The following is a 13,967-nucleotide window of genomic DNA, read 5'->3' on the forward strand; positions in this document are numbered from 1 at the left end:
AGACAGAAAGAGGAACGCATATTCAATATTAGATAACTTACGCAAGTCATAGACGATATTGATTGTTAATAATATTAAGTTGAATTGAGCAGGACATGTCACTAGAACGGATGAGAGCAATGGCCAACTAAAAAGTGACCAATACAGAAAACATGTCTGGGAGTACTTGCATCGTGAAGATCTAACAATGACATTGGTTTGTGTGCAGGTACATCCAAATGTATTTATTTTGCATTGCAAGGCCATGAGAGGTGGCGAAGGCTGTGGAAGGCCTTCAACAGTAGATGGGTTATGGCTGGTGATGATACCAGAGGTAACAAACAGTGAACCATTCAGGTGGTAAATTACCCACACTAGCAAATGTCCGGAAAATGACCTTTCGGGGTCTTCAACTTTCAAACCTGGTCTTAGGTCACGTTAACAATGGTGAATGTGATCTCAAACCAGTGCTCATAGATTTCTTGATACGTGTACATTCCCTTAGACCTGTTGCCATTTGATTAGCGCGGTTTTGGTTAAATCATTAGCCTTCGACCTGAGTCTAATGCACAACACAGAAGTGTACGTTTGAGATTCCTTTCCTTCGAAGACGGCTGTCTTGCCCTCTTTTTTGTGTTGTATTTGAATGATGTATGTTTATTTTGTCAACTGATTCAGAGGCGTGTAAACATACAGACCAAACAAAGAGAGCTTACAATACCTCTCCGTACTATCTTAATCGTTAAACATATGGCAGTTCACAGCATTGGTTCAAGCAACCCTGACTGCTGATGAAACATGGAGTGTCAAAACCAGTCCATAATTTGCATGTGTTGAACCACTGCTTCTGAATTATGCACTCCCAGAAGTCTTGTATGGCTGATGTGATGTGTCAAATTATGTTTTTATGCGGAAGGACAGATTTTGTGAAGGAGGTGAATTTTCTGCTGATTTTTTTTTATACTAAAGAGAAAACTTTCTTGAAATTTCCAGACTCCATAGTTTGGCCTTTCGGAGGCTTTAAAAAATTATAGTTTTTTGGAAATACATTTCTACTGTATCATAAAGTTGCTAATCAAACAAAATATTGTAGTTGGTTTGCGAGATTAACGCAATGAGAAACTCCACTATGAGAATCAACATTTTTACAGCTTTTTTGTGATACAACGATAACAACGTCTACAATGTATCTTGTTGGATACACTAATAGAGGTTAAAATATCAGAAGGAAGTTTATGGTGAACATTCTGGCAATTAAATTGCCGACAAGCGATTACCGTTTAAAGTTGCATTATTTTAGCTGTTCTAGCTGATGTAGCACTGTGTATACAACAACTTGTCGGAGACATTGTTTGTAAGCAAACTGCCAAGCATATATATCACATGGTGCTAACGTTTTTTGGCGAATGCCAATATTCAGTTGCCCTTCCAAAGGACAAAATCCAAGAATGTTGGCATTTATTTAAAAGATAAATTGTCCAAAACATTGGTACAGTACTGCCATTTTCCTAAATACACTGTAAATTTTGGCTGTTGAATCAAAGCATTTTGGCCAATTCTAGATTTGAAGTTTTCGTGACCGCAATGATCCATACTCTTTGGTTCTTTTGGTAAAGTCGCGTAGGTAAAAATAAATTAACTTTATTTTTATTTTTACCGACGTGACTTTACCGAAAGAACCAAAGAGTATGTTGGCCAATGTTTTGAGAGTTTTTTGGTTTCTGTTGGAACGATTTCCAGCACGCACATTACAAATAGCATGTGTACTTAAACAGCTTCGAATCTCGTGACTTGCAATGTGATACGATGCTTAATCCTTTATTCATCTGGGTAATGCTATAGATAGAGTGCAGTAGCTTCAAATTGAAGTATTGCGAGTTCAAATCCTGCTCTGGGGTTGATTCAGCTTATCGCCCACCAGAGTCGATAAAAAGTTCCACTTTGTTGGAGGTCCACAGAGTGGTTATCCTATGAGTAGCTTACTCAGCATCGGGGAGAGATGAGCACCGCCCAACACTCGTTTGAACATGGCTAATGACTCCACCCATCATCAGCAGCAGCAGCAGCAGCCATGGTCAACCCACTGCTGGATGAAATCCCCTCCCCCCGCCCCAAGCTACCACCACCTCTCACGATAGTGTGCTGTCACAATGCACCCAGCACCTGCATTGATTTCATATCTACATGCACTCAGTGGATGTCCTCTCAGGCAGGTTCCATTCCCTGGCTTCCCATCAGCCATTATTTGAGCAGCAAGGTGGCACAGGAGGTGGCAGGGTGTGCCTCACAGCAAGAAGATCCTGAGTTCGATTCCCGACTCGGGCACCTTTCTGAGTGAAGTTTGTATGTTTTACCCCTCTTCTGCATGAGATTTCTCTGGGTTTTCTGGTTTCCTCCCACAGCAAAAAAACCCCACATACAATGTAACTGGTATAGACCAAATATCTCAATGCTGAAGAATGTCTTTAAATTTACTCAATCGGGACTACTCATAACAGCATCTCCCCTAACTGCAATTACTTGGCGGGACCCTCCTGAATGAATCTTAAGACTTAGTGACACGTTCCTAGGCGAACAAGCATAATTATAATAATCCGTTCTAGCAACCTGTCATGCACATGCCCTCTTGCTTTTATTAGCAGTCAATATAATGTCAATAACGTGCATGTGTTTTCTAATTCATGTGTTCTTCTTTCTGCCTCTCATTGTAATTCCAAGCGTGAACGTATCCATGCTGCTTTGCACATTTTTTTGTTTTTTGTTCCACAGTAATTTGTTAAAGGACACAAAAGTTCTAGATTTAAAGCTTTCGTGACTGCAAGGATCCATACTCTTTGGTTCTATTCGGTAAAAAATAGAACCAAAGAGTATGGACACAAAAGTTATTGCTTTTTTTCCTTCACGCCAACATAAATGTATTCAAGAAAAAGCTGTTTGGAGTACACGAAGAAGCTTGGAGAGGTTCATATGTGATAGCCAGACAATAAGACAATATGCCTCTCTTACATATCTGTCCCTATGTATGTATATATATATTTTTACACATCCCATCAGCCATCACGGCCTTCTGGGAGTGCACAATTTCAGCAGCATTGGCTCAACACAAGCAAACTCTGGACGGGTTTCGACATTTGGTTTGGGGCGCCATAGTGGCGAGATGTTAACTACCTCAACTGGTATACAGGAGATCGTAGGTTCGGTCCCGACCCTGATGCCTGTTGTATATTTGGTATATTTTGAGTTTGCGTGTTCTCTCTCCCCGTGGTCGTGTGGAATTTTCTCCGGATCCTTCAGTTGCTCACTCCACATTTAGAATCAACACACATTTAAAGTATTTGGCTGCTTTAAATTTCCACATGATAAGCCACTTCGCCGAGTTATCATTTATGGCCAGGCCCCCTCTGAAAAAAGAGCTATACAGCTCAGTGGACCTTACCTGGTAACATAAAACTATAGTCACGCTTCTCTCTGAATGTGAGATACGGGTCCCTCTGTACCATTGTTTCTCAAAATGTTAAGGCCCGCGGATCACTCAGCCGATGCAAACATTTCCACAAACCACCCAGCCCCCAAAGCCCTGGTGACACAATGCATTAACTTAACTCTCAATATCAGTCATACAAAATGATTCATATTGTCGGAACATAAAAACAATTATTTTTAAACGTAGCTATCCGGTGTTTTTTTTCGGGGGGGGGGGGGTATTTAGATCTTAGGGTAGTTTAACCAGGGTGGTTTACCGAACTAAATTTTGACATTAAATATCACCAGCACAAAATTAATTAATGCCCGAAACAAAACGCTATAAACATTGTCATCATTTATTTGTTTCGATTTTAAAGCTTTCGTGACTGCAAGCATTCATCTTCTTTGGTTCTTTCGGTAAAGTCACGTAGAATGAGAATAAAATAATAAATTAATAGAATAAAATAACACAATAAAATTCTCACGACGTTTCGGCCACAACACAAGTGGCCTACTTCAGGTGAAAGGAACAGACCTGTCGGGACGACAGAGGTGAAAGGAACAGACCTGTCGGGACGACAGAGCTCTGTCGTCCCGACAGGTCTGTTCCTTTCACCTGAAGAAGGCCACTTGTGTTGTGGCCGAAACGTCGTGAGAATTGTATTGTGTTATTTTATAAATTTATTATTTTATTCTCATTCTACGTGACTTTACCGAAAGAACCAAAGAAGACTATTTATTTGCATCACAGCCACCGCCAACCCACCGATGGGACCGGAGGCCCCCCCTACCACCACCACCACCACACAATCTTGAGCGACCACTCACCCGGCCCTCTCTCTCTCTCAACGTGCCCAACCGTCGTGGATGCCCCCCCCCCCCCCGCTGCCGTTGCTGCCCCCTGCCGGCAGAACTCCGCCGCGTCACAGACACCGCTCCATCGCCCCGCCCTCTCACGCACGAGCGCAGCAGCAGCAGCAAGCAACCAAGCAAGCAGCAGGAAGGGCGGACAAGCGCGGCGTGCTGGCGGTGGTGGTGGCGGTGGCGTTTGCGTGTGGGGAAGCTCACACGCCCCCTCCCCTCCCTCCTCCTGTCCACCACCAGCCTGCCCTCCTCCTCCCGCACCACACGCCACTCTCTCCCGAGCACCGCTGCAGCTCACGACGACGAGAAGGGAGGAGGAGGAGGAGGAAGACGAGGAGAAGAAGGAGGAGGAGGGGACCCCGTGAGCCAGCCACGCTATGGACGCGCCTCTGCCCACCACGGGATCCACCGTTTTGCTGCCTCTGAGCAACAAACTCAACATGCCCATCGACCAGGTGTGATAGGGGAGGTGGGGGGGGGGCAACGCTGTGATCTCCTGTGAAACTCCCCGTCATCATTGCCGTCGTTAAATTCGTCGGTCGCCGTCAAATGTGCGTCGTTATTATTATTCTTCGCTGGCAAAAATCTCTCATCGTCGCCAATCGTAGTCATCACCACCGCCTTACGCATGGAATAATCGCGGTCGTCGCTACGCGCTTCTGCATAGTCGTTATATCATAAATATCGTAGCGATCATTAATGTTACAGGCATTACCACGGTCATTCATCGGTACAATCTGAAAATCATCATAATCAGTCATTAACTAACACTGTCACAATCGTGATCATTAATATCATCGCCTTGATCATCTATAATCACTCATTGTCACGTTGCCATATTCATCGTTATAACCGTCTAAATCATGATCAAAGTAACCATCATCAACACCATTACAAACACGTGCATGTATCACCATCTTCACCATCAACACCATTACAAACACGTGCATGTATCACCATCTTCACCATCAACACCATTACAAACACGTCATGTATCACCATCTTCACCATCAACACCATTACAAACACGTGCATGTATCACCACCTTCACCATCAACACCATTACAAACACGTGCATGTATCACCATCTTCACCATCAACACCATTACAAACACGTGCATGTATCACCATCAACACCATTACAAACACGTGCATGTATCACCATCTTCACCATCAACACCATTACAAACACGTGCATGTATCACCATCAACACCATTACAAACACGTGCATGTATCACCATCAACACCATTACAAACACGTGCATGTATCACCATCTTCACCATCAACACCATTATAAATACGTGCATGTATCACCATCAACACCATTACAAACACGTGCATGTATCACCATCTTCACGGCGATAGTGGTGATGATGACTATTATGATCAGGGCGTTGATTATGACGATTCTGAATGTAATTACGAGTAGTGATCGTGGGATGATGAATGTGACGACAAATGATGATGAATGTGATGGCGTTTGAGATGATCAATAAAATGTGATGGTGACGCTGAGTGATTATTATGAATGTGGTGATGGTATCGATGACTACGATGATGACGATTACGAATGATTTGAGTGTTGATCCTGACGTTATGACGCTAATGAACGTGATGAATATGATCGATAAGATTGTGATGCTGAGTATCATTAATATTGATGACTTCGCTGAGAGCGCGAGCTCTCCTCCTGTTCTTTTACACCAATCGAAAAACGCTGTCAATATTTCCAACCGTGTTTGAAATCTGGGTACTGAATGTGTGTGTGTTTTTTTTTGCATTCACACCTATTGCACACAGTAGCTTAAATAATAGTTACACATGGACAGCTGCCTAAGTGGTGTCTGTCTATTCACCCTCAACCGTGGTCAATCCACTGCTGAATGAATGGGCACCAGGGTGGTGAGATATTAACTCCCTCGCCTGGTCTACAGAAGGTGGTGGTGGTGGGTTTGCTCCAGAACCTGACTCCTGGTGTATATTTGGAGTTTTCAACGTTTTTAAAATGAACATGCATTTAGAGTATTTGGCTGCTAGAAATGTCCACTTCGTTGGGGACATCATTCGTGGCCACCAGGTCGCTTCTGAAAAAGAGCTATGTAGCCTTACCTGGTCAAATAAAAAAATAGTTTAAATAGTTGTAAAGCTTGCCCCGAAGCGCCATTTTCTCATGATCCTGCCATGTGACAATTTTGATTGTCTTATTGTGGTCGGTTTGTGACACCCGTGTCACATAGTGGGCTTCAGTCACAGTATCTGTCGGGAGAGACTGCTGCTTTGAATTATTCTTTTCAAACTTGAGCGATATTCCGGTGGAACACAATGCCAGCGGTGGGTTTTCAGTGTCCACTGCACAGAACGCCGGTGTGCTTTGGTAGTTACCTGTTGGAGTTTTAGGAGTTTACCAGAAAACTGTGTGTGTGTGTGTCGTCTGCCTCGGTGCTGAGTGCTCTTGAGAATCAGATTAACACAACCAGCCCCTTAGTCTAGGCTACTCGCCGAGTGTGCATATTGAGGGCATGAGATCTATGGGAACGCATATTTATATTTGGCCGATAGTCTTCAGGTGACAAGCGAGGAGACTTAAATGTATCCATAATAGAGGGTGGTTTTTTTTGTTAGATCGCGTAAATGTATAAATGTGTCGTTAAACCCGCCACCACCCGACACAGCCAACCAGTAAGGGGTTGTCACGTCAACAGAACCGTGGCCAATTCGTCACTAGTACAGCACACCGGTAGTGTTGGAGAGACAAGCCCAATCCGAGTACGACCTTTTGGCAGTAATTACAACGAGCTTCATCAGGCGACAGCCATATTATGTGGATGTGGTGGCCACGCTTGTGCCCTCTTGCGCCACGTGGGGGTTGGGATTCCAGAGCCAGCCACATTATGCATGCGCATTATGCGGTTTTTTAACGACGCATTTATATATTTACGCAATCTAACCCAGAAAACCTCTATTACGGATGGTATTGGTCGCGAAAGCCTACCACGTGTTAAACTGACTTAAATGTATGTATTATGTTGAACTTCTTTCGCGCCCTACATAGCCAACCGGGCGGGTAAAAATACACATTGCTCTTTCCGTGTTTTAAAATACACCCCGAGCCCTGGTAATTTTCCCACACGATTGGTTCCTTAATTACATTTCTACTTAACCTACAATTTAATCATAATAAAGGTTTTTGGGTTAGATCGCGTTTATTTATAAATGTGTCGTAACCCTCCACCACATTTATAAATAAACGCGATCTAACCCAAAAACCTTTATTATGAATAATATTGGTCGCAAAAGCCTACGTGTTAAACCTACAATTTAATGTTTGACACCTTTTTTAAAGTGTTGTGCGAGTGTGTTATGCCAGTTATGCGAGTGTTGTGTTGTAGTTCCTTCACAAACCCGCACACGTATGTCATCAATCGCTGGTAGAATGTCAAATATGTGCTGAGGTTCACCGTGACGTGGTTATTTTTACTTCAATTGTCAACCTCGGTGGCTGAGTTTGTAGATCTCTAAGCTCTGCTTGAGTCTTAAACTGCACAACTGTCCGTCATTTGTCGGTGTCGCTTGTCTCCACGTTGGTTCTCAACTGATGGAAGTCACCCCGCTAAATGACAGCAAGAACGTAACAACGAGATGTGTGGGTTCTTTTATTTTTTTTGGGCGCGGGAGAACTGAGAAAATTTAAAACTTTCTAAATCTGCATTCGGCCTCGTGCGGTTTTGTCCATCGCTATGGTTGCATTTCCTTGTGAATTGTTTTCCACACGTGCAACTTTTACATGAACTGTGGTTTCTTAACTTCCATCTCTTGTATTTCAGTTGTGTAAATGGATTAAAGTGCGGTTGGTATCGTTACGATTGTGTTTCATGTCATATCTGTAGGGGTTTTTTTATTTTATAGATGACAGCACGATTAGCTCGAGGCCAGTATATGCGCAGAATCGAAACTACCATATTCTCTAAAGATAACTGGATACATGGCGTGATGTTACGGCCCTACCAACAGAAACGTATGAATCACAACATGAGTATATGCTCGCTTTAGCACTAGCGACACATAGAGTAATTGAACACTCGTTATTTGCATCGGTTCATGGCCGTGGTGAATAAGAGTTACAAAAGGGGGGGGTCTGTATTTTGTGTTGTTTGTGTCTGCTAACAGCAACGGAGAGACGAGCACATGGGGTTCAGCGATAATCCCTTTCCTCCTTTATGCCTCAACCCAGTCTCCACCCTGGCAGCCCCCTAATGATCTCGTCTTGTAACAGGGACGCTCCCTGTTCCAAGGTGAGCCCTGCCAGCGTCACCAAAATAGAGCGACGTGGATTCCCCACCCACCCACCGCACCGCGTGCCTGACGTGATTGCAAAGCCGTCCGGGCCAGTCGGGGGCGCGTCTCGACGTTTGGGTATGCAACCGGAATACCGTGAGGGCTCCGAGAGGCAACAAAAGTAGCCACCACCGCTACACCCCCCCCACACCCCCCCACAAAAACTCCACATCCTCCCAATTCCCCCACTCTACCGATCGATCTCAAACCCACCACCACCGCCGCCACAAAGCCGCTAGCACCAGTTTCTCAGCCGTGCTACTCCACGGCCTTGTTTTGACGGTGGTCAGGGTGTGGGAGGGGGGCCCCCTAAGCACTGCAATGTTGCCACTTGCCCCGCTCGTGCACCAAAGGGCTTACCGGAATCTGTTGGGAGATCGTTAAAAAAATCTTCGGCGTCAATTAATCAATGCCGCTTGTTTTCACCCCAGTGAAGGGTACCTTTGAGAGTCGCGGTCCAATTTCCAAGGGACGCGCGAGTAAATGCAGCTACGTAGAAACATGTGAATTTATTTTGTGCTACATTTATTAGATGCCAGTCAAATAACAAAAAAATGTCTATAACACAAGCACACAGGTCTCCTTTGAAAAAGAGACTCTTGGTCTCTGTGGGCTCTTACCTGGTTATACGTTGAGCTCTATTGCTACATTATTCTGTACAGTATTTGAAGGTTCTGTAATGTTATATTTATACCAGACTAGCTTTACTACCCGGCATCGCCCGGGACTTGGATTCACGACGCCCGGCCGCCTTTGTCTCCCCAGTGGCGATGTTCACACACCACACCAGTTACTCGTTTGAGGCTGAGTCGACCTAGGGGAGGCCCAGAACCGGTTTAAATAATCGTCACTGGAGGTGGCCATGAGCGGGAATCGAACTCGGGTCGCCGGGTTCGTAGCGCGGCGCGCTAACCGCTACACTACAATGCGTTACGCTTCCACGTGCGTGGGTCACGTGACAGGTTTGACGTCACAGCTCAACTGCCGTGCAAAAAATATATGCATTATTGAGCTCCCCCCCCCCCTAAAAAAAAGTGTATTTTTATAATTTTTGCATGGTGTACAGTCTGGAAAGTACCCACATGGCAAATTTCAAGTTTGTTGCATGTCGGGAAGTAGGCTAAACATTTTGAACAGACACACATAATTACAACTTTGCCTTTTATATATATGGAGATGTGACACTTTGGTAAATTACCACCAGAACTTACCAGACAGGAGCAGGGACTGAACCAGTGTTGGCCACAGCTAGTAATAGATCACTCGTCAGCCACCATTTGTGTGACCTTCATTTTTAAGTCTGTTAACTACCTCGCCTGGTATGCAAGAGGTCATGGGTTTGATCCCAATCCTAACCTACGACTATGTATTTGGAGTTTGCGTCTTCTCCCCTTGGTCGCATGGATTTGTATCTTGGTCCTCCGTTTTTCCCTCGACATTTAGAAACATGCGTTTACAGTATTTTGCTGCTGTACATTTCCACATGATAAGCTACTTCGTTGAAAAAGCTATATAGCTCAGTGGGCCTTAACTGGTAACATAAAATAGATATAGTTAGTTTAGCCTCCAGCAGTAACAGATTATTGGGCTCCTAGATGAAGCCGCCGCTCCAGAGCATGCAGCAGCATCCAACAAGCAATCATTTCCTCTGTTTATAAATAAACTAGGTGGAGCCCATAGAGGTCACGTGCCCCTGGTGCGAGCAGTTTGTGATATAACAAATACAGTGCAAAAAAATTGCTTGGAAAATCCGTGGCAAAACGGCTGAAATCGGCAGCACTGCACAATTTGTGACTTTGCGTGAGACGTCTTTTCAGCATGTTTGTAGAACTTCATCATCATCATCGTCGTCGTTATTCACGTCATGGATTTTTAGCGCTGTTATTCAATTGGCAAAGAAATCTGAATGCATGCTGGTATTTAAATTCGTGTTATTTATTGACTTATTGATTTTTTTCTATTTGCTCTTAATGCGGGTCATTTTGAAGTTTGAAATCGTGGGATATGATACTGATGTGCACAGTAGCTGGGGTTTTCAGTGGGTCTTACAATGTCTTTACCCCATCTACATTACAAAAACATCATCGTGCAAATTATAACTGGGTCGATACTGGCTCCGGAGTGGATTAGCCGACTGCTGATTTACCTGTTCTGCATTGTTCACTCATTTTGTAAATTAAGTTTCACGATTCTTGGTGATGACTGGATTAGAGAATCCATTATTTCATCTCGTTTTTATCATCTCTCATTCGTCCCATTCGCCTCGACGTAACATTACCAAACGCTTTGCATTCGTATATTAAATAGAAATTAATTCTCAAATGTGATTTATAGCGGTTGTACTGCAAGGTTGTTTGGTACAATGTCTGACGTTTCACTTCCGTGTTCCTTCTGAAGTTCCCTGAAGTGCTTGGGAAGACTTCATGAAAACTCAACGGAGAGCTATACAGCGCGACCACAAAAACTTAACGCAACAGTAATTGCGCGCAATTCATTACACGTATAGTGAGCCTCATTCATCATATTAATCAATCGATGAGTTGCCACACATACCTAGGCTGATTTTCACTGCCACTTTCTTGCTAAAGGCCGTTGTTACCACGTTGAATCTGGGCTTCTTCCTATAAATATCACGATCAAGAGGTTCTCACCGGTTTTTTTTACACTTTTTTAAGCTTTAACCCTGAGATACATTGGTGACGTAGTTCGCATTGTGTCACGCTCCCCTTTTATTTTGGGGTGTGACCGGGTTGCGCACTTAAGCTCGTTTCGCCAGAGATGTTTCTTGTCGAGCTCTTCCCCCCTGGCACACTTTGTCTAATGCACTTTTGTCTTTTTTTAAACGTAGCAGTTAATACGCGATGCAATTCGGTAAAAAAAACTCAATATTTCGAGAGCCCACAATGCGTGTCGGTGAATACGAGACGGCAGTCCTTCATAGATAACGTCCCGAAGCGGCCCTTATGAAGAGCCACGCGTGGGGGGGGGGCTTCGGGAGCCGCATTTTGCCGAGCCCTGACCATGAGTGTCGGCTGTTGTGGGGTGATGGGGCAATACCATGAGTGATGACTCACTGAGTATATTGCACTTTTCCATTGATGCAGGAAGTGGCGGGGTTTTTTTTGTTACTACGGAAAGCAATACGCTGTTATTCTGTTGTAGAAAGAAAATTTCATTCTCATTTGACCCTGCTGTAGAATTTCACCCAGCTGGCTTCGTATTTTGGAATTCAAATCTTCCCTGTATTTAAAACAAATACACTTTCATGGAAATGTAATCTGATTAATGGAAAGTAACATCAACATATTATGTGTTTTGGGAGTGCAGTATTGAATTTTGCATTTGCCAGTTAGACTCTGAAACCCATCCAGAAAAGTTTGCACCAATTGAATAATAAATACTAATACAAGGCATATATGTTTGTTTTATGTCTCATTATGAACGTGACGATGCACCGATTTGTCAGTTAAAATCAACTCGTGTCTTCAGTAGTCCTTGTGAGAATAATTTATCTACAACTTTTGCAAATGATGTGCTGTTAACTTTCAGCGAATGGAGCAAATCAAATTGAACGGGGAAAAATGAGAGGGAGGTGGAGAAGTTGGTTATGAAGTGCGTAACAATAAATGTATCGATCGGTCAATTAAAATGTTTACGCTCGCAGAAAGCATGAACGAAAATAACCGATTCTTGAATGGAATCGTGCACCTCAATGGTGGCGATTCATCAAATCACCGTGGGTGTGAATTGTTACATTGCTTGTGATTATCATGCCCCTTTAAATCACCTGGGCTCAGCTCCTGGCTATTTATATACACGCCCCTCTGGAAATTGCATTTACTGTGATAACTGAATCTGCACCTGCATCTGCAAAATTGGCCTAAGCCTAAAATGAGCATCTACGTCAACCCACAGATTACACGGCATCGCGCCGGCTATGTCCCTGATTGGTTACGTGTCACAATTCGCCATCTCAGAAATTCAATGAATTGTCACAATCCGGGGCCGCGATTCTGTTCACGTAGTTTTTTTTTTCCCCCCCCCGCACGTCCGCTCGTGTCTTAGTGCATGCATGTTTTACGGTCTTTGGGCTGTAGTGTTTATTTTTTGTTCTGCTTCTTGTATTTTTCCTTGAGCAGTCTCGTTTGTTTTCTTGTATGTTCTGCATTGCCTAAAAGTAACAGCATATAAACGTTTAACTTGTATAGATCATTAAAATAATGTCTTCCGCTTGCACTATTAGACTTATTCGATTTATGCATCATGAGTATAAAAAAAATATATATTTTCATTGATCCTTTGATGCATTATCACATGCAAACTATGAGAGTTCATCGACATTTGCCTGTCCATACACAAATGTTGACTGACTGCATTTGTTCAGTGGCCCAAATTCGGACGACTTCCAACTTTGTAACGAGTCAAATCAGGTGAGTGCGGGTTATTAAATGTTGCATGGTTTCTGATGTCACCAGCAAGAACGCTCCCCATGTACTCTGCGTGGCCTATTGAGGTGTTATAAAGTTTCTAACACACCGTTAATGGTTGATTGTGGTGATAAAAGACGAGGCTTTCGTTCCACCAGGTACAAATTCCATTCAGTTTTTTGTGCATAGCCCCGCAGGCCTTCCAGACCAGCAGCGTCTGTTGAAGCAGGCAGCGTCTGTTGAAGCAGGCAGCGTCTGTTGAAGCAGGCAACGTCTGTTGAAGCAGGCAACGTCTGTTGAAGCAGGCAGCGTCTGTTGAAGCAGGCAGCGTCTGTTGAGGCAGGCAGCGTCTGTTGAAGCAGGCAGCGTCTGTTGAAGCAGGCAGCGTCTGTTGAAGCAGGCAGCGTCTGTTGAAGCAGGCAGCGTCTGTTGAAGCAGGCAGCGTCTAGACCAGGGGTCGGCAACCAAAATAACAAGAAAAGCCATTTCTTTCGAATTCGGTAAAACAAAAATCTCAATTTTTAAAGTGATACCCAATGAACGTGAATATGAGGAGACAGTGATCCTTAATAAATAACGTCACGAAGCAGTCCTTATATGGCTGCATGCATGCGGTCTAGACCGGTTTTTTACTCTTTTTTTTGAGTCCCATCAGCGGAGTACGGGCACGCTCAGGCCGCAGTGCGTTTTCCACGTGTCCGTTTGGGTGCCACGGTGGCGGGATGTTAACTACCTTGCCTGGTATACACGAGATTGTGGGTTCGATCCCGACCCTGACACTTGTATATTTGGAGTTTGCGTGTTCTCCCCGTGGTCGCGTGGAATTTTTCTCCAACTTCCCTCCGCATTTAGAAACAGGCATTTCGAATATTTGGCTGCTTTGAATGTCCACTTG

General features: G+C 43.9%; 1 protein-coding gene across 1 annotated transcript in view; it reads left to right on the forward strand.

Annotated features, from left to right (window-relative positions):
- The first annotated feature begins 4,371 nt into the window (after positions 1-4,371).
- The window catches only part of LOC116942671 (membrane-bound glycerophospholipid O-acyltransferase 1-like), a 59,544-nt gene continuing 49,948 nt past the window's right edge, over positions 4,372-13,967 (forward strand). Inside the window, exon 1 of the mRNA XM_032954866.2 lies at positions 4,372-4,763. Within this exon, the coding sequence (XP_032810757.2) occupies positions 4,686-4,763 (78 nt within the window). The 5' untranslated portion in view covers positions 4,372-4,685. The remainder of the gene's footprint in view (positions 4,764-13,967) is intronic.

Source organism: Petromyzon marinus, chromosome 15 (assembly GCF_048934315.1).
Source record: "Petromyzon marinus isolate PM22_M1 ecotype Great Lakes invasive population chromosome 15, UKy_Petmar_22M1.pri1.0, whole genome shotgun sequence".
Lineage (NCBI taxonomy): Eukaryota > Metazoa > Chordata > Hyperoartia > Petromyzontiformes > Petromyzontidae > Petromyzon > Petromyzon marinus.